General features: G+C 46.1%; 1 protein-coding gene across 1 annotated transcript in view; it reads right to left on the minus strand.

The window, feature by feature from the left end:
• LOC121582927 (Krueppel-like factor 7) overlaps positions 1-19,683 on the minus strand; it is a 43,082-nt gene extending 23,399 nt beyond the window's left edge. Inside the window, 2 exon segments of the mRNA XM_045214024.1 lie at position 18,040; positions 19,232-19,683. Of these exon segments, the coding sequence (XP_045069959.1) occupies position 18,040; positions 19,232-19,333 (103 nt within the window). The 5' untranslated portion in view covers positions 19,334-19,683.
• Positions 19,684-22,374: the final 2,691 nt, after the last annotated feature.

The following is a 22,374-nucleotide window of genomic DNA, read 5'->3' on the forward strand; positions in this document are numbered from 1 at the left end:
TGGTCCCCCCTTTGCTGCTATAACAGCCTCCACTCTTCTGGGAAGGCTTTCCACTTAAGGTTGGAACATTGCTGTGGGGACTTGCTTCCATTCAGCCACAAGAGCATTAGTGAGGTCGGGCACTGATGTTGGGCAATTAGGCCTGGCTCGCGTCGGCGTTCCAATTCATCCCAAAGGTGTTTGATGGGGTTGAGGTCAGGGCTCTGTGCAGGCCAGTCAAGTTCTTCCCACACTGATCTTGACAAACCCTTTCTGTATGGACCTCACTTTGTGCACGCGGGGCATTGTCGTCTAGAATGTCATTGTATGCTGTAGAGTTAAGATCTCCCTTCAGAGGAACTAAAGGGGCTAGCCCGAACCATTAAAAACAGCCCCAGACCATTATTCCTCCTGCACCAAACTTTACAGTTGGCTCTATGCATTAGGGCAGGTAGCGTTCTCCTGGCATCCGCCAAACCCAGATTCGTCCGTCGGACTGCCAAATTGTGAATCATGATTCATCACTCTAAGAAACCGCGTTTCCACTGCTCCAGAGTCCAATGGCAGCTGGCGCTTGGCATTGCGCGTTGTGATCTTAGGCTTGTGTTCAGCTGCTTTCGGCCATGGGAACCGATCTCATGAAGCTCCCGGCGACAGTTCTTGTGCTGGCGTTGCTTTGACAAACTGACTTGATGGAAAGGTGGCATCCTGGCGGTGCCCACGTTGAAAGTCACTGATTTCTTCAGTAAGGCTATTCTACTGCCAATGTTTGTCTATGGAGATTGCGCGGCTGTGTGCTCAATTTTGTACATCTGCCAGCAACGGGTGTGGCTGAAATAGCCGAATCCACTAATTTGAAGGGCTGTCCACATACTTTTTGTACAGTATATACAGTGCATTCGGAAAGTATTCAGACCCCTTGACTTTTTCCCCCATTTTGTTACGTTACAGCCTGATTGACTGGACTGTTCACAGGGAAGAAGACATTACTCAATTCTCCGTGCTGATCTGAGTGAGAGAACGCTTAGAATATAGCCTTTTTTAAACTACAGAGCCAAGCCTAAACAAATATATATTTCACATGGGGTGGTAGAGGTTAGGTTCAGCGAGATCCAACACCTTCTGCCACCATTAAGAGGCGCTAGGGGCCGGTGGCGCCAAGCGGAGCAGAGATGTTAGATAATTACACACACAGCTCTTATCAGGCGACATTACCCTCAATATAATCTCCCAGATCCTTCATGGCAGGTTTAAAGGGCTTTGCTCCCCAGATCCTTCATGGCAGGTTTAAAGGGCTTTTCTCCCAGATCCTTCAGGGCAGGTTTAAAGGGCTTTGCTCCCAGATCCTTCATGGCAGGTTTAAAGGGCTTTTCTCCCAGATCCTTGAGGGCAGGTTTAAAGGGTTTGCTCCCAGATCCTTGAGGAGCAGGTTTAAAGGGCTTTGCTCCCAGATCCTTCGGGGCAGGTTCAAAGGGCTTTGCTCCCAGGTCTTTCAGAGCAGGTTTAAAGGGCTTTGCTCCCAGGTCCTTCAGGGCAGTTTTAATGGGCTTTGCTTCCAGAACCATGCAGATCTATTTCAGACAGTCAGGAGTTATACCATCATTCAGACAGGGACCAACGTGTGGAGCTAACAGGAGTTATACCATCATTCAGACAGGGACCAACATGTGGAGCTAACAGGAGTTATACCATCATTCAGACAGGGACCAGCGTGTGGAGCTAACAGGAGTTATACCATCATTCAGACAGGGACCAACATGTGGAGCTAACAGGAGTTATACCATCATTCAGACAGGGACCAACATGTGGAGCTAACAGGAGTTATACCATCATTCAGACAGGGACCAACGTGTGGAGCTAACAGGAGTTATACCATCATTCAGACAGGGACCAACGTGTGGAGCCTAACAGGAGTTATACCATCATTCAGACAGGGACCAACATGTGGAGCTAACAGGAGTTATACCATCATTCAGACAGGGACCAACGTGTGGAGCTAACAGGAGTTATACCATCATTCAGACAGGGACCAACATGTGGAGCTAACAGGGTTATACCATCATTCAGACAGGGACCAACATGTGGAGCTAACAGGAGTTATACCATCATTCAGACAGGGACCAACATGTGGAGCTAACAGGAGTTATACCACCAGTCTGAGACAGGGACCAACATGTGGGCTAACGGGAGTTATGCCATCATTCAGACAGGGACCAACGTGTGGAGCTAACAGGAGTTATACCACCAGTCTGAGACAGGGACCAACATGTGGAGCTAACAGGAGTTATACCATCATTCAGACAGGGACCAACGTGTGGAGCTAACAGGAGTTATACCATCATTCAGACAGGGACCAGCGTGTGGAGCTAACAGGAGTTATACCATCATTCAGACAGGGACCAACATGTGGAGCTAACAGGAGTTATACCACCAGTCTGAGACAGGGACCAACATGTGGAGCTAACAGGAGTTATACCATCATTCAGACAGGGACCAACGTGTGGAGCTAACAGGAGTTATACCACCAGTCTGAGGGACCAACATGTGGAGCTAACAGGAGTTATACCATCATTCAGACAGGGACCAACGTGTGGAGCTAACAGGAGTTATACCATCAGTCTGAGAAAGGGACCAACATGTGGAGCTAACAGGTTATACCATCATTCAGACAGGGACCAACGTGTGGAGCTAACAGGAGTTATACCATCATTCAGACAGGGACCAACATGTGGAGCTAACAGGAGTTATACCATCATTCAGACAGGGACCAACATGTGGAGCTAACAGGAGTTATACCATCATTCAGACAGGGACCAACGTGTGGAGCTAACAGGAGTTATACCATCATTCAGACAGGGACCAACATGTGGAGCTAACAGGAGTTATACCATCATTCAGACAGGGACCAACATGTGGAGCTAACAGGAGTTATACCATCATTCAGACAGGGACCAACATGTGGAGCTAACAGGAGTTATACCATCATTCAGACAGGGACCAACGTGTGGAGCTAACAAGAGTTATACCATCATTCAGACAGGGACCAACATGTGGAGCTAACAGGAGTTATACCATCATTCAGACAGGGACCAACGTGTGGAGCTAACAAGAGTGACCTGGCCGTCTCTTCCTGGTGCAGCCAATCCAAAACGTTGACAGTGAAGTGCAGTCAGCACTGAGAGTAAAGAAAGGGGAGCTTCAATTAAGGTCAAGATCCTGCTTTACTAGATGGCCCCCACATTGTCTGACCACTTTGGAGGTCAAAGACTAACTCCAGCTCTCTTATGAAGCACACAAAAAGAGGACCCCACCTACAAACATCTATAAACTATGACAATCAGTCATGGAGGGAAGGCGCGGGGAACTACAAAGCCCATCAGCAGTCCCTCTTTCCTCCAGGGAAAGGCCACCGCTCACAGGGTGCAAGAGATCGCAGACCTGGTAACCTCTGCTAAATGGAACGGAAATACATTTCCCATTGCTTTTCTGCCGCAACACTGTTAACTACTCACCGCTACTACCCCACACATCCTTCTTCAGCCAATGATCCAGCATGGCAGCTAACTTCAGCCGGCTGCAGACCTGGACTGCGTCCCAAATGGCACCCTATTCCCCATGGGCCTGGGTCAAAAGTAGTGCACTACATAGGGAATAGGGTGCCATTTGGGACGCAGTCCCGGTGTGCTCAGACTGCAACAAACCCGCCGCACAGTTGGCCTACTTTATAATTCAATACCAATAAAAACAGCAGGGAGTTATGCACTTCCACTTGATACATGCTGTCAGTATACAACTGTTTGTCAGTATACAACTGTCGGTACACGATCTGAACATTCTCGGTAAATGGACAGACTGATTCAAGATGCAAATCCTTCTAGAAGAAAAGTAATTAAAGATTAGGAGAATTGCTGAGGCAACATCATGCAGTGCATCAGAAAAGCAAACCAAATGTATTCTTCTGATGAGCAGTCTAATTTGGTTGTGACGTGCTGTGAAAACACACGTGTGTGCTGGAACGAAGAGAGGATGGAGAGGACAGGGGAGGAGAGGAGGGAGAACAGAGGGGTGGAAATTAGAGGAGAGGAGAGGAGGGAGAGGAAAGGGGAAGACACTGTCAGGAGTTGAGAAGAGAGGAGAGGGAAGAGAAGAGAAGAGAAGAGAAGAGAAGAGAAGAGAAGAGAAGAGAGAGAAGAGAAGAGAAGAGAAGAGAGAGAAGAGAAGAGAAGAGAAGAGAAGAGAAGAGAAGAGAAGAAGAAGAAAAGGTGACAATGAGAGGAGAGAGAGAAGAAGGGGGAAGACGAGAAGAGGGGAGGAGAAGAGATTTGAAGAGAGGAGAGGAAAGGAAGAGGGAAATAGGAGAAAGAGGAGAGGAGGCGGGAGACAAGAGAGGAGAAAGGAGGAGAGGGAGGTGAGTTAGTATTGGGGAAATAGAGAAGTTGTGGGGAGAGGAGCCAAGCCCAGTGGATTATCCCAGTGACTGGAGAGACTAGAGCGACGGTAGTGGAGCTCACTGGGGAGAGGATCCTTGTCTCTTTAACTGGCTTTGGATGAGCTGCTGTTTATCGGTGTAGCGACTCTCCTCTCGGCGGCCAAATCCACGCTAATCTAATCAGGAAACAGCCATTCCCATTCAACCAGTCAATCGGCCGAAGAGTATTACCCCCACCGACACGGAAAGGGTTGGAGCGGGTTAGGATAAGGGTTGGGTGGAAGACAAGCTTTTTACACCAGGGTTAACAGTTTGCGGTGGGGATTTGGAGTCATCTGTATGGCGGATTTGGGTACCCCATTGTGAGCCACAGGCTAGCTAATCTTCATTACCACACACAATGACAGGGCAGAGAGAATGGCACTCGGCTGGAAATGAGTTCGGCGAAACAAAAGAGCTGTGGGGGGGGTGATAACAGAGGCAGAGGCAGAGGCAAAGGCAGAGGCAGAGGAGAGAGAGGGGAGAGATAAAGGGAACAGCGAACCGGAAAAAGTCAGCTTCCTCTTCATACAGTTGCCAGTCAAAAGGCTTGGTGCAGATACAGAATGGGCATCCAAGTCCGTCGTCCCAGAATGGAGAACAGGCTAAATAAACTGTCTCTGTACAGATAAGACCTATTAGGGTTTGTTCCTGTCTGCTGCACGGTGTTACGGGTGGCAGGATGCCTAGCGGTAAAGAGCATTGGGCCAGTAACAGAAAGGTTGCTGGTTCAAATCCCGAGCCGACTAGGTGAAAAATCTGTCGTGTGCCCTTGAGCAAGGCACTTAACCCTAACTGCTCCTGTCCCACTGAGGTTAACTAGGGGTCAAGAGGGTGAACTCCACTGATTACAGCATTAAGATATGCTCCCACTGAGGTTAACTAGGGGTCAAGAGGGTCAACTCAACCAACCACTGATTACAGCATTAAGATATGCCCCCACTGAGGTTAACTAGGGGTCAAGAGGGTCAACTCAACCAACCACTGATTACAGCATTGAGATATGCCCCCACTGAGGTTAACTAGGGGTCAAGAGGGTCAACTCCACCAACCACTGATTAAAGCATTGAGATATGCCCCCACTGAGGTTAACTAGGGGTCAAGAGGGACAACTCCACTGATTACAGCATTGAGATATGCCCCCACTGAGGTTAACTAGGGGTCACGAGAGTCAACTCCACCAACCACTGATTACAGCATTGAGATATGCCCCCACTGAGGTTAACTAGGGGTCACGAGAGTCAACTCCACCAACCACTGATTACAGCATTGAGATATGCCCCCACTGAGGTTAACTAGGGGTCACGAGAGTCAACTCCACCAACCACTGATTACAGCATTGAGATATGCCCCCACTGAGGTTAACTAGGGGTCAAGAGGGACAACTCCACCAACCACAGCATTGACATTTGCTCCCACAGAGGTTAACTAGAGGTCAAGAGGGACATCTCCACCAACCACAGCATTGAGATATGCTCCCAATTAGGTTAATTAAGGTTCAAGAGTGAAAAAGACAGGATCTTCTGAAAGCAGGTTACCGCACCCTGCTACGGTCTTAGGTGACGGGGTTAATGTTCATGAGGTCAAAATTGTTTACGTGTGTGTGATTGCAAATTCCCTCCTCCAGGTTTAACTGGGGGGATGTATAAGCCAGAAGAAAGAGGCAATCTGTCGTTCTTCCCTGTCTTCATTCACACAGGAACGCTTTTAAAACAAACCTCAGGAACACAGATTAGCCAAGCTGCTTAAATATTGAACAAAATATGTCTCTGTTGCCACTGCAGCGGGCTCTCCTCCAAGAGATAGAATGGAAGAATAGGCTGTTTAGTGTTCTGTGCCCATTGAGGACTGTGCCGTGGAAGGAAGCACGCAACGTTGCTTGAACCCACTCACCCCTCTCTGCCCCGAGTTTGCCTCCTCAGTGAAACGCTGAAACAGAGTGAAAGCACTTTTAATCCCAATTTCCTCCCTATAACTGAGCCTCTTTTTATAACTGAGTATTTTTCTTTAACTGAGCCTCTTTTAATAACTGAGCCTCTTTTTATAACTGAGCCTCTTTTAATAACTGAGCCTCTTTTAATAACTGAGACTCTTTTTATAACTGAGCCTCTTTTAATAACTGAGTCTCTTTTTATAGCTGAGCCTCTTTTAATAACTGAGCATCTTTTAATAACTGAGCATCTTTTTATAACTGAGCCTCTTTTAATAACTGAGCATCTTTTTATAACTGAGCATCTTTTTATAACTGAGCATCTTTTTATAACTGAGCATCTTTTAATAACTGAGCATCTTTTTATAACTGAGCATCTTTTTATAACTGAGCCTCTTTTAATAACTGAGCCTCTTTTAATAACTGAGCCTCTTTTAATAACTGAGCATATATTGTTTTATAACTGAGCCTCTTTTTATAACTGAACCTCTTTTAATAACTGAGCATCTTTTTATAACTGAGCATCTTTTTATAACTGAGCCTCTTTTAATAACTGAGCATCTTTTAATAACTGAGCATCTTTTTATAACTGAGCATCTTTTTATAACTGAGCCTCTTTTAATAACTGAGCCTCTTTTAATAACTGAGCATATTTTTTTTTATAACTGAGCCTATTTTTATAACTGAGCATCTTTTAATAACTGAGCCTCTTTTAATAACTGAGGCTCTTTTAATAACTGAGCCTATTTTTATAACTGAGACTCTTTTTATAACTGAGCATCTTTTTATAACTGAGCATCTTTTTATAACTGAGCATCTTTTTATAACTGAGCATCTTTTTATAACTGAGCCTCTTTTAATAACTGAGCATCTTTTTATAACTGAGCCTCTTTTAATAACTTTTAATAAATATTTTTAGTGAAGACAGAAGCACTACAACCAGACTTTTTCTTCTGTGTGTGTGTGTGTTGTGTGTGTGTGTGAGTGTGTGTTGTGTGAGTGAGTGTGTGTTGTGTGAGAGAGTGTGTGTGGTGTGTGAGCTGTCTGTCACATGGACACAGGGCATAGTATGAGTCAGACACTATAGTAATGTAGTCTGTAAACACCTCTAAACAACAGACTGGACCTCGGTTTTGTAAGCCTGTATTTGATTGGTTCAGGCTTGGAAGCCTATTTTGTGAGCCTATGTTTGATTGGTTCAGGCCTGGAAGCCTATTTTGTAATGTCCCATTTAAAGGAAATGAGTGCAGTATTGTATGAAAGGTGAGACTGAAGAGTTTACCTGATATATCCATTAATAAAATCAGTTCCATATATTTAGAAAAGTCAGTCCCAAAGCCCCATCCAATCTAAACCACAGGTTCACATCTCTAGTCAAAAAGATGTCGTGAAGACAGTCTTTCATGGTACAGGGATCTTTTGTTACCCTATAGTTAGTTTCCACCTTAGTCACGTAGCACCAGATCTCAGACATTAGAGGACTGGCTTTAGGAGAAGTTGTAAACACGACCTCATCTCATCTCAACCCAACCACAACCATTCCCCAACTCACCTTTCTACAAGCCATATCTGGGCTAGTATTCCCTGTGTTTGTTCACCACTTACCGAGAGAGTGCCATTCACTTTGCACTGAGAGATCAGCCACAGGTGCTTGAGGGAGTGTTTGAATGAATGAATGAATGAATGAGTGAATGCTTCCCATAATGGACTGTGTGCAGAGGTGTGCTTGATGTTGCATGGTTGGTTGGAGCTATGGGGGACCGTGTTGAAGGAAAACATTAGACCGCAGTCCCTTGGTGGTGGGTTCACTGGTTGCAGCAGTTCAGGCTTAAATCATTCAGACTAGTTGTGATTTAAGTGAACATATGGGACCTGCTCCACTGAACCTCGTAGAGAGAGTGATCCCAGCAGGCTACAACAAGAACACATCATTATACAGTAGGGTATGTAGAAGTATACAGGTAATAATGTACACAGATCACACCATCCACATAGATCCTGTGCCTTGCTAAAGCTCCCTCTCACACACACACACACACACACACTCACACACACTCTCACACAAACACACCTCCTCCCCCTCATACACACACATACACACACTCACACACACACACTCACACACACACACACACTCACACACACACACACACACACACACACACACACACACACACACACACACACACACACACACACACACACACACACACACACACACACACACACACACACATACACACACACACTCCTCCCCCCTCACACATACTTCCACTCCCCATCCCCCCTCCAGACACACAGTCCAACATTATTGATGGACTCCTTATAAAACACAGGCTGTTCCCTAAGGTATTCCCGGCAACATCACCGGGACTAAAATAGCTGGCGACCCAAATACCTTCCCCCCTGTTGGAACTGTCTGAGGCGCCCAATGTTACACCAAAGCCATTTGTTTTTACTGGGTAATTAATTTGCTCGTTTTTATAACCAAATGTTTATGGCCTATCTAGGCCAAGAGTGTACATTAATGTAGTGGGTCAGGGAGAGGTGGGGGATACAGTCAATTGTGTGTTGCCTGGGGGACAGAACATCATAGATATACATTTGCTCTATGATTGCTGCAGGACACAACCTGGTGTCACAAGATTACAGTAAATAGGATCAACTGGTTGAAGGATATCCTCTTTGGCCAAATATAGGCCTTCTATAGGTTCTATACTGGTAGTGCAATGAGACAGACCAATAGTACTGTACAAAACCATGCCACTGATGTAAGTAGAAGACAGTGAGGAATGACTTGCCCCAGGATTCATTAAACCACTGAAGGATAGATAGTCTGGAGACTTTACCAGTTCAGCAGCCTAGCATTAGTTTCTGTAAAACCAGCCACGCTCCTCTCCTCCAATCCCAGCAGTTAGCCTGTAGCTGCTATTGCAACATAGGTGGTTTGGTGAACCACAATGTAACTGACCGGGGTTCAAATCTAGTTCTGAAGTTAGCCCTCTGAGCTAAAGCCTAGGCATTACTGTCTATAGTATAGACCTAGCCTAGCCACCGCTGATGCACTACAGCTGACGGTGTGTATTGTATTCCAGTAGCTGGGTCCAGCCAGCAGCCTGCATTGCTCTGAGTGAGAGACAGCAGAGGGAGGGAGGGAGGTAGGGAGGGAGGGAGGACATTACATCGAGGTCCTGACACACACTGGCTGACTGGAGAGCGGCCAGGTCGTGTTGGAACTGAGGAAATGATTACTCAGAGCATATGGAAATACCGCTGGGTTTGCATATTGGGCCACAGAGCTGAAGGCACACAGCCCTACACACACAGGAACTCTGCCTGCCTGTCCTCTCTCTCTCTCTCTCTCTCTCTCTCTCTTCGCCCTCTCTCCTCTCTCTCTCTCTCTCTCTCTCTCTCTCTCTCTCTCTCTCTCTCTCTCTCTCTCTCTCTCTCTCTCTCTCTCTCTCTCTCTCTCTCTCTCTCTCTCTCTCTCTCTCTCTCTCTCTCTCTCTCTCTCTCTCTCTCTCTCTCTCTCTCTCTCTCTCTCTCTCTCTCTCTCTCTCTCTCTCTCTCTCTCTCTCTCTCTCTCTCTCTCTCTCTCTCTCTCTCTCTCTCTCTCTGAGAGGCCTGTAAGGTTATAGTATGCATGCCCTGTTCTTATTGGGCAACTCAAAACCACCACATCTTCAGCATCCTACAACAAACCTCTTCTCAGTGCCAAGACTACCCTGAACACCACATGACGGGTTGCGACATCCCTGAAACGCAATGGCACAATTCTCTAATGAACATAATGGAACTCACCACTTCACCCCATGCTAGGTTGGGGGGGTTGAGAACAGAGCAGAATACATTTCTGTTGTTCGCTGTAACATATAGACAATAAAGTTGTATTCTACTCTAAACAACCATACAAGTTGGTTCTTCATCCCTGACAGTCCCTTTTAGGGAGCCGTACGTCTGTGTGTCCTTGCTGCCGTCGCCGTGAGGCTCTTAAGGCCTGTGACTGATGAGGGTGACATTAACAAACACAACCTTCAGTGTTTACACTTGGTCAATGGTCCTTGTCTCTCCTTGTGTCTCCTTCCATCTATGAAGACACAGTAGATGATGCCAAGGTCACTTTACATTCTGAATCTAACCACATGCCTCCATGTTCCCATTACTGCACTGTACTCTCGTGATCAGTCCCTCACTCTCTCATTCATCTCAATCTCCCTCACCGTCACCCATGGGTAACACTATATCCCAATCTCCCTCACCATCACCCATGGGTAACTCTATATCCCAATCTCCCTCACCGTCACCCATGGGTAACTCTATATCCCAATCTCCCTTACCATCACCCATGGGTAACTCTATATCCCAATCTCCCTCACCGTCACCCATGGGTAACTCTATATCCCAATCTCCCTTACCATCACCCATGGGTAACTCTATATCCCAATCTCCCTCACCGTCACCCATGGGTAACTCTATATCCCAATCTCCCTCACCATCACCCATGGGTAACTCTATATCCCAATCTCCCTCACCATCACCCATGGGTAACTCTATGCATGCTGCCAATATGACAGAGGCTGAATCATGCCTAAGCCACAGGCGTTTACCCTCCACTACGTTCCTGTCTGTAAGGCTTCCCCATTCTGTCTCTGGGTGCATCTGAAATGGCATCCTTTTCCATATATAGGGCACTACTTCTGATCTAAAGTGCACTACTTTTTCACTCTCTCCTTCCCAGTAAAGGACTCTTTGGCTGTTACTAGACGTCAATCCTTGCTTTCTCCGTCCTTGTTTCCTCCATTCCTCTCCTCTCTCTCAAAGACCATTGGAGGAGGAGGTCAGAGGGGGGGGAACCTGGGATCCTCTCCTCCAATCCACTTTACCAGAAAGGATGGAGAAAACAGATTTGACAGCTAGTGTCATTTTCAGAAAGAAGACCCAACACGGGCTTGGGGCTTGGGACATGGATGATTCTCCATTCTCCAGACCTCGATGTTCCATGGGTAAGTGGGATTATCGTTCCAGACTAAACAAACAAATGACCCTGCCTGGTGCTCGGTGCCGGCTGCTTAGCAACAGGTGTTGCTGGACTAGAGAGATCTGAGGTTGATTTTGTGTTTGGTCTTCAACAGCGGTTGATCATTGATTTGGCATACTTGGACACCTTCCATTGATGTTTGTCTGGGATCAAAGGTTATAGAAGAGCAGAGCAGACAAGTAAAGTACCATGTAGCCTTGGTACACTCTGCTCAGTTGGAACAATTTTCCATGGTTTTAGATAACAACAATGATGAACCTTCTCTGAGGTAATCGTTGAATTGAAATGATGGTTGATGTTTCTATATCACATGGTGAGAGAGAGAGAACGAAACAGAGACAGACAGGCAGACAGACAGACAAACAGACATGCAGGCAGGTAGACAGAGACCAAGAGAGGGGGAGGATAGAACAATGTCTGAGCCTTCTCTCTCTCTGTGGTTGCCATGCCAGGATGAATTGCGACGAGGCATGTCGGATCACTCTAAAGCACTGTAACAGCTTCCCATCTCCACTCAAATGATGTGAAAGTCATTGCCTGGCCATGTGTGAGTCTGGTGTGAGAATAAATGACTGGCTCCCTCTCCCCACTGTTAATCAAATCCCCCCAGGCCGGGTTGCCAGATATTCTCGACGTGCTCGTCCAGCGCGGAAATGACAGAACCCATACATAAAGATGTGCTTTCCCTCCTCCTTTCTCCTCCTCCTCCTCCTCATCCCCCTCTTCCCCCCTCTCCTCTCGTCGTCTCTCCAAGCGGGTGCTACTGACGTGACAGCCACTCCTCCGAACCAGACGAGCCAGACAAATGAATGTATCGTCTCCTCCCTCCATCCTCTTCTCTAGTTCATCAACACTTCAACCTCTCCGTCGCCCCCTTTTCAATGCATCACCCACCCATCACTCGCAATCATCTCCTCGCTTGTTGAATGACGAGCTAACCTCTTAGCAGACATTGTGGTCCGATCACTTAAAAGATGTGCTCTGGGGTCAGAGCGTGACCCTGACACTCAACACACGCACAATTATGAAATTATTCACATTGGAGTGCTTGAATGCAAGTTGAATAATGAGGGATTGCTTTTAGCAACAGCCTTCTAAAATGCTTGTATGCATGTTATTTTTCTCTGTGACAGTGTAATAGGAATCTCATTAAGAATCTCCTTGCTGTCAGTCATTGTATCTGGTCTGAATTGCACTCTAAACTCTATTGTTCAATGTTAGATACACACAGACCTGGTGGTCCAGTCTATGTTAGGTTTAGATACATTAGATCAGCCTGGTGGTCCAGTCTATGTTAGGTTTAGATACATTAGATCAGCCTGGTGGTCCAGTCTATGTTAGGTTTAGATACATTAGATCAGCCTGGTGGTCCAGTCTATGTTAGGTTTAGCCAGCTTCTCTCTATCAATTAACTGTCATGCCATGGTCTGATGACTTAGCTACAGCAAATAGAAAATAATATAACTTTATTAGACTTAGCTACAGCAAATAGAAAAGAATATAACTTTATTAGACTTAGCTACAACAAATAGAATAGAATATAACTTTATTAGACTTAGCTACAACAAATAGAAAAGAATATAACTTTATTAGACTTAGCTACAACAAATAGAAAAGAATATAACTTTATTAGACTTAGCTACAGCAAATAGAATATAATATAACTTTATTAGACTTAGCTACAGCAAATAGAATATAATATAACTTTATTAGACTTAGCTACAGCAAATAGAATAGAATATAACTTTATTAGACTTAGCTACAGCAAATAGAATAGAATATCACTTTATTAGTCCATCTCAGATGGAAAATCTTATTTTACTCTGCTCCCAGCCCCCCACACAACACAAACACACCCCAGACTTACAGAATGGGGTTTTCTGTTAGGCCTATTTCCTCTTGAATTCTGTCCTCCTGTTTTCTAAGAAATGGCCCCTCAGTCATAAGATAGTGGTTCCTGAGTACTGTGTAACGCACTCCTGAGAGGATGTTCAACAACATAAAGCTCCCTTTCATAAACCGTGTGTCATGAGTGGTGTTAGCTCAGGATAATCTCTGTCCTCTCCGTCCTCTCTCCATCGACATGATGATTATCTATTTGATTACTGCCATTGGAACAAGGCTTTGCTCACCAACGTCTGTCTTCTTGCCGATTCCTTTGAGATGGTATGATAGAATTGGTATTACGTCGGTTCATTACTTTGAAATGTGGAGATCTGAATCATATCAGATGATGATAGTGCAGTTTGAATAATGATAGTGATTTATCATAGAATTTACTGCACGTCTGATAATATTTCACTATGAATGGGGAAATGAATGAAAAATGAATGGAAAAATATGGACAAAATACTACAATTGAATCCCTCTATAACTGAATGGCTGAATTGAAGACTGCTCCTAACAGCATCAGAACAGAATCGGGGAGAAAACATGGCCCCTCTAGAGAGGAGTGCAGGCTTGGTGGTGAAGGCAGCCACAGAATAAGCTAGATGTATACTGTATCTCCCCATACAGAACATGCACTCACAACCCACTGAAGCTTATCAGAAACACAGCAGTCTGAGTCTCAGAGGTCATGTCCTCACGTGTGTGTGTGTGTGTGTGTGTGTTTGTGTTTTTGTGTGTGTGTTTGTTTTTGTGTGTGTGTTTGTGTGTGTGTTTGTGTACGCGTCCTCTTATATACTAACTAAGGAGAGAGAGAGAGAGAGAGAGAGAGAGAGGGAGGGAAGGAAGGAAGGAAGGAAGGAAGGAAGGAAGGAAGGAAGGAAGGAAGGAAGGAAGGAAGGAAGGAAGGAAGGAAGGAGAGAGAGAGAGAGAGAGAGAGAGAGAGAGAGGGGGAAGGAAGGAAGGAGAGCGAGAGAGGGAGAGGGAGGGAGGGAGGGAGGGAGGGAGGGAGGGAGGGAGGGAAGGAAGGAAGGAGAGAGAGAGAGAGAGAGAGAGAGAGAGAGAGAGAGAGAGAGAGAGAGAGAGGGGAGGGAGGGAGGGAGAGAGAGAGGGACGGACGGACGGAAGCAGGGAGGGAAGGAAGGAGAGAGAGAGAGAGAGACAGAGAGAGAGAGAGGGAGAGAGAGAGAGAGAGAGAGAGAGAGAGAGAGAGAGAGAGAGAGAGAGAGAGAGAGGGAGAGAGGGACGGACGGAAGGAGGGAAGGAAGCAGGGAGGGAAGGAAGGAGAGAGAGAGGGGGGGAAGGAAGGAGGGAAGGAAGGAGAGAGGGAGAGTGTAAGTGCTCTCCTCCTCCAGTCTGCATGCTATGTGTGAGAAAGCAGCTGGGGCCCTACTGAGGATTACAACACACACACACACACTGGCAGCTGGCTGCAGACAGGGTCATGGTTAACAGGTCACTAGAGATACTCCGGGGCAGATTCCCCGGTCAGTCAAAGGGAAAGCTGGTCAGCTAGTCCAGCTCCATGTGTGTCTCTTCACTCTTCAGGATATTATGTTTTTCTTTTTCTTTGACTCCCTCTCTATCACTCTCTCTTTTTCCTCTCTCTCTCTGCTCCTGCAGGCTTGGCCCAGTGGACTGTGAAATGTGAAACCCTGCAGTAGTGAATGTGCATGCTTGGCACTTCACTCCTCTACCTCACTGTCCTCCTCTCCTCTCCTCTCCTCTCCTCTCCTCTCCTCTCCTCTCCTCTCCTCTCCTCTCCTCTCCTCTCCTCTCCTCTCCTCTCCTTTCCTCTCCTCTCCTCTCCTCTCCTCTCCTCTCCTCTCCTCTCCTCTCCTCTCCTCTCCTCTCCTCTCTTCCCTTCTCTTCCCTCTCCTCTCTCTTCTCTTCCCTCTCCTCTCTCTTCTCTTCTCTTCCCTCTCCTCTCCCCTCTTTCCTCTCCTCTCCCCTCTCCTCTCCTCTTCTCTTCCCTCTCCTCTCCTCTCCTTTCCTCCCCTCTCTTCCCTCTCCTCTCCTCTCCTCTCTCTTCTCTTCCCTCTCCTCTCTCCTCCTTTCCTCTCCTCTCCTCTCTCCTCTCTCCTCTCTCCTCCTCCCCTCCCCTCTTCTCTCCCAGTCATCTCTCCTCATCAACCACCACCGCTGCCTTCCAGGCTGCTGGAGATCTCCACACACGCACCCACACACACATGCACCTGCACACACACGCACGCACACAAACATGCACGAAAGCAGCACCTCTATACAGACATGCTACATCACTTTCTCTCCATTTAGAAACCTAGCACATCTCTGATATAGTAGAGTGATATTGTCAGCCATGTTGCTTGAGTACTGACTAGACACCCCTTATTGTGAGTGAGCCCTGAAGGACAAAGTGAGTGTGTTGGAGGGCAGACAGCCTGTGTCTGTAGGTCAATGTCAGCCAGCCCTTGTATTACAGTGTAGCCATTACAGGTCCATGCGATGTGGCCAGTGATAGGTCTACATCTACCAACTGGGTATACAGGGAATAACAAATTCCTTCAAGTCAAGGCAGCTGGTCAGTCAGTCATGTGACAAAACAGGCAATGTGCTCCTCCTCAGGTTATGGTTGGGTGCTGAATCCGTATATTGTATTGTACATCCTATTCATTTTCTATGGTCTTCAAGTCTCACCTCGTGTAGGCCCAGCAGCTGATGCCATAACCATCTGATTTATGCCCTGCAGACAGGGAGGAGGGAACACCACGACAATGCCAGTCGTGTCTAACATATGGTGCCCTTTAAAACCAAGGCTCTTTCACAGCATCCGTTAAAGCATCACATCTCTACTGTGGGCCACAGCATTAAGACAACGTTGTTCCAGGTGTCAGACAGAGCTTTATGTGTTTTATACAGGTAATATTTCTCCATGGAGGTGGACAACGCCAGTCGCATGTCCCTGAGTGGCTAGTGTGAGGTAGACAGGTCTGTTATAATGACTTATCTGGTCTGGGGATGTCAACTCAAGACCTGGAGACATCTTTCATTCTCTCACACAAACATCTTGGAAATATTGCAAGCATATACATTGTAAATACAATAGGCAAACAGTAATATATCTGTGTCTCTAGAGTAAAACCTCTAGTAACCTAAACAACATGCTTTGAAACTACAGCAGGCCTAAGTCAGATTGTTGACAGGTTTTATTCCCCTAGGCCAGGATTCTACCAGATTGATGACAGGTTTTATTTCCCTAGGCCAGGATTCTACCAGATTGATGACAGGTTTTATTTCCCTAGGCCAGGATTCTACCAGATTGATGACAGGTTTTATTCCCCCTAGGCCAGGATTCTACCAGATTGATGACAGGTTTTATTTCCCTAGGCCAGGATTCTACCAGATTGATGACAGGTTTTATTCCCCCTAGGCCAGGATTCTACCAGATTGATGACAGGTTTTATTCCCCCTAGGCCAGGATTCTACCAGATTGATGACAGGTTTTATTTCCCTAGGCCAGGATTCTACCAGATTGATGACAGGTTTTATCACCCAGGCCAGGATTCTACCAGATTGATGACAGGTTTTATCACCCAGGCCAGGATTCTACCAGATTGATGACAGGTTTTATCACCCAGGCCAGGATTCTACCAGATTGATGACAGGTTTTATTCCCCTAGGCCAGGATTCTACCAGATTGATGACAGGTTTTATTCCCCCAGGCCAGGATTCTACCAGATTGATGACAGGTTTTATTTCCCCAGGCCAGGATTCTACCAGATTGATGACAGGTTTTATTCCCCCAGGCCAGGATTCTACCAGATTGATGACAGGTTTTATTCCCCTAGGCCAGGATTCTACCAGATTGATGACAGGTTTTATTCCCCCAGGCCAGGATTCTACCAGATTGATGAAAGGTTTTATTCCTCTAGGCCAGGATTCTCACAGATTGATGACAGGTTTTATTCCCCCAGGCCAGGATTCTACCAGATTGATGACAGGTTTTATTCCCCAAGGCCAGGATTCTACCAGATTGATGACAGGTTTTATTCCCCCAGGCCAGGATTCTACCAGATTGATGACAGGTTTTATTCCCCAAGGCCAGGATTCTACCAGATTGATGACAGGTTTTATTCCCCCAGGCCAGGATTCTACCAGATTGATGACAGGTTTTATTCCCCCAGGCCAGGATACTACCAGATTGATGACAGGTTTTATCACCCAGGCCAGGATTCTACCAGATTGATGACAGGTTTTATTCCCCCAGGCCAGGATTCTACCAGATTGATGACAGGTTTTATTTCCCTAGGCCAGGATTCTACCAGATTGATGACAGGTTTTATTCCCCCAGGCCAGGATTCTACCAGATTGATGACAGGTTTTATTTCCCCAGGCCAGGATTCTACCAGATTGATGACAGGTTTTATTCCCCCAGGCCAGGATTCTACCAGATTGATGACAGGTTTTATTCCCCAAGGCCAGGATTCTACCAGATTGATGACAGGTTTTATTCCCCCAGGCCAGGATTCTACCAGATTGATGACAGGTTTTATTCCCCAAGGCCAGGGCAGAGCCATGTCAGTAATACAGTAATATGACATTTCTCAATGGCTACATAGTATATCAACTGACTGCTGTAATATCTGGTGTGTGACTGGACACTGATCTTGACTGGACACTGATCTGGAAGCCAATTAAGAAGGTGGCTAGAGACAGTAGAGCCATGTTCATGGACCACTGACTGACCACTAGCCTTCCTTTACACACAAGAAGAACTCTACTGGCACAAGTAGCCGGCATCAAATGACCATGCACTGCTGTTGCCTGCAGCCCAGCGATGCTGGTGGCGAGAATTATCCTCCCAAACCGCTTCCATCCAGTGCAGGTGGATGGCATACCGCATGGCAACCGCATGGTTCTTTAAATGCCTTTACATGCACAGCGTAAAACAAGAAACATCGAGACTTTATGCATATAGAGAAAACTGAACGTTTACATGTTGTCTTGCTTGCATAGTAAGTGAAACAGTTTACTTCCCACCAGACCAGACCAGTGTTGAATAACGCCTGCAGCCCTATGGAAGGTAGAGCAGAGCGTTGGGTTCACCATGTGTCTGCCGGCGTGACATTTCACGAATGAGCCTGTGCAAATAAAGACTATGACACAATGTGACTCCGAAACCCCGAGGCTTGACTCCTGGACCATATCATTCCCTCGTTATAATCCCTCTCCTCCTATTCCCCATTTCCACAGCATCTTGTAAAAATACCACTTGCTTATCTCGAACGGCAACCCCTATGCATCTGCGTTAATACATTATGCATTAGAATGGGGGAACCTCCTCTCCTCATGCCGCCGACGGTTTCAAAATATGTAATCCGACGGAAGCGGATGTATTATTTAGGCACAAAGCACTGTTTTTATTATTCAGAGATCTACATCTTTCCTGTCTAAATTATGACCGCTTTTCCCTAATTGCTTTTGACAGCTGAGACCATGCGCACCCGTCTGAGTGAAGGATACAGCAGCCGCAGCGAATAACAACATGCGCTCGGCTCAACACAGAACAGCACTCCGCTATTAATATCATAACACAATCATACTTTGTCCAAGTTTACATTGCGGCCCTGTCCCTATTAAACTCCATGTTTCGAGTTAATCACACAGGGCAATATTCTAATATAGCCTAACAATACATCGGTGCAGATTGAATTGCCTAGTATGAAGATGTAATTGCAATAGCGCAGCAGTTTCATACACTCATCTATTTAACAAGTTACTATTACATGTAGGCTATAGAATAGTCAACCTCTCTCTGAACTCGTGATCAAGGCATTGGAGGAAAGTTAACGCCTATGTCAGTGATTCGAGAGCAATTAGGCGGCTTTGCCAGACCATCATCAGCAATTTAGCAACAGCTAACGATTGAAACTATAGATATAACTAACGATTGAAACTCCATTGTCACCTGCTGCCAGTTCTCCTCCAGCGAAGGCATCGCAGAGAAGTAGCCGGTGTCATGCACGAGCTGGAGTTCCTGAAAAATACCGTGATTCGCCAAAACGTCCATGATGATGCTCTGTGTATAGAGTGCAGAAAGGAGACTGTTCCACGGAAAAAAAGGAATCCGGCTGTGCCTAATCAAATGTCCAAATCCATGTTCGTGCCAGTTCAATCAGGAAAAATAATGCATAGAAAGAAGCATAAACAGATCCGAAAGAAGGAAAAATATAGTTTTACTATTTGCTGGGGACTCTAATGAACAAGTTTAGACTTGGTTCTAATGAACGAGTTTAGACTTGGTGTGAGATCAAAACTTGCAGTGATGATGGAGGCTCCATGTGTATCCGTAGGCTATTGCTAGGTAGTAACCTTGCTCAACCCCAAGATGCTTTTCCCCCGCGCTCTGCGTCCGCAGGAAAATTGTCGGGCTGGATGGGAGTAGGCAACACACATAGCGAGCCAAAGGAGGAGGAGAGTAGCGAGTGGAGGGGCGTGGACATACACGTCAATCAACTTCGTGCGTGGCCATATAAGGTGAATGGCGTTGAAGAATTCCGCCAACGGGGCGATTTGACAGGTTAAGGTGTGTATAGAGGAGGGGCTATGCAAAACATTGGACCTCAATAGGCTCTCCCTTCCTGTCACTCAAGCCATATATAGGTTTGAAAGGTGAGCTATTTAAAGGAGCCTATAGACATGGTAAGCGACTCATTTCGGCCAGTCTACAAAAATAAGTTACAGCGCAAGCATCTAGCCATGTCGTGGGCTCCTCGAATAGGCAGGGAAACCAGGCTATATTCGGTTATAGGCGTACACATTAGCCAAAGACTCTACATGTGACCAAAGTAGTAGCCTTGGAGTTGGCTATGAAGGCACCAGGTCACCCTTGATACAAGTCAGTATTCGACATCCATCCATGTCTGAGGAAGTCCGGAGATGACGTGAAAAAGGCCACTAGGGGCAATTGTGATCGCTGTTACCATTAAGTAGGTTTCAGTTTTGTTTGGGTGTAGGGGATGGTGGATGGGTGTAAGCATCTGCTGCTGGTGCAAAAGGTTGCATGTCTGAAACCAGTGATAAAAAGTAATGTTTTAGATTTTTGTTTTAACATTTACATTTAAGTCATTTAGCAGACGCTCTTATCCAGAGCGACTTACAAATTGGTGCATTCAACTTAGGATAGCCAGTGGGACAACCACCCCCTTTTTTTATTTTATTATATTTTTTTAATGGGGGGGTGGAAGGATTACTGTTATACTATTCCAGGTATTCCTTAAAGAGGTAGGGTTTCAAGTGTCTCCGGAAGGTGGTCAGTGACTCCGCTGTCCTGGCGTCATGGGGGAGCTTGTTCCACCATTGGGTTGCCAGAGCAGCGAATAGCTTTGACTGGGCTGAGCGGGAACTGTGCTTCCGTAGAGGAAGGGGAGTTAGCAGGCCAGAGGTGGATGAACGTAGTGCCCTCGTTTGGGTGTAGGGTCTATCCCAAACCTTAACCCTTACCTTAACCATTCAGAGTTAATGCCTAACCTTAAGATTTTGGAGTTAATGTCTAAACTTAACCCTAACCTTAAAAATATTGAGTAAATGCCTAAACCTAACCTTAAACACTTAGAAGTTTGGAAAACGTCAACATTTTAAGTTTGAGAAACATGGATGAAAGTCTAATTGTGATGTGAGACTGTGAGATCTTGTTGAAGAATCCAGCGTTGTGCAGTACCCTGTGTCTTTCCCATTTGGCTTCACCAATTTCCACACGGAGCATCATGTGAGGTACACAGGATATAGGATAGAACAGGATCCTTCAGTGCAATTATGTTTTTGGTATACGCCTCAAAGTTTATGAATCGAACTTAACTCTCTTTTGACAATAGCCTACCATTGCGTGTTAGAGATGCTTGTCACTACAACCTCTTCTGAAAGAGGAAGGGATGGAAGACTTCCCATGTGAGAATGAACTCAACCTTTCACCCCCAGACCCTACAAGTCTATGTAGACAAGAATGTTGGCATCTTACTGAAAAGTCCTGCTGAGACTGAGCCTGTCCTAATATGGACACTATAATATAAAACATATATATTGACTTAAGAGACTTCAAAACAGGTAGACTCAAAGTATTCTGATACCTACCTTCACCTCATCTTGTTTATGTGAGTAACGGAGCTTATTTGCCTGGATTTGTGTCAGTCTAGTTTATACTGAGTTACCTTACACACACACACACACACACACACACACACACACACACACACACACACACACACACACACACACACACACACACACACACACACACACACACACACACACACACACACACACACACACACACACACACACACACACACACACACACACACACACACACACACACACACACACACACACACACACACACACACACACACACACACACTCACACACACACACACACACACACACACACACACACACACACACACACACACACACACACACACACACACACACACACACACACACACACACACACACACACACACACACACACACACACACACACACACACACACACACACACACACACACACACTACACACACACACACACACACACACACACACACTCACACACACACACACACACACACACACACACCTCACACACACACACACACACACACTCACACACACACACACACACACACACACACACACACACACACACACACACACACACACACACACACACACACACACACACACACACACACACACACACACACACACACACACTCACACACACACACACACACACACACACACACACACACACACACACACACACACACACACACACTCACACACACACACACACACACACACACACACACACACGGTGGCATGCAGCAGAGCTGTAATCTTATTACGGTGTTCTGGGAGGCTGGCTGACGGCCCTGGATGTGGGATTTACACATGGCATTTGGGGAGGGAGAGCACACTGCGAGCTGATGAAGCACTCACTGACATTTATCCATTTGACTCGTTCAGCTCTCACTCACTCCATCTCTCTCTCTCTCTCTCTCTCTCTCTCTCTCTCTCTCTCTCTCTCTCTCTCTCTCTCTCTCTCTCT

Source organism: Coregonus clupeaformis, unplaced genomic scaffold, assembly GCF_020615455.1.
Source record: "Coregonus clupeaformis isolate EN_2021a unplaced genomic scaffold, ASM2061545v1 scaf0183, whole genome shotgun sequence".
In the NCBI taxonomy this organism is placed as follows: domain Eukaryota; kingdom Metazoa; phylum Chordata; class Actinopteri; order Salmoniformes; family Salmonidae; genus Coregonus; species Coregonus clupeaformis.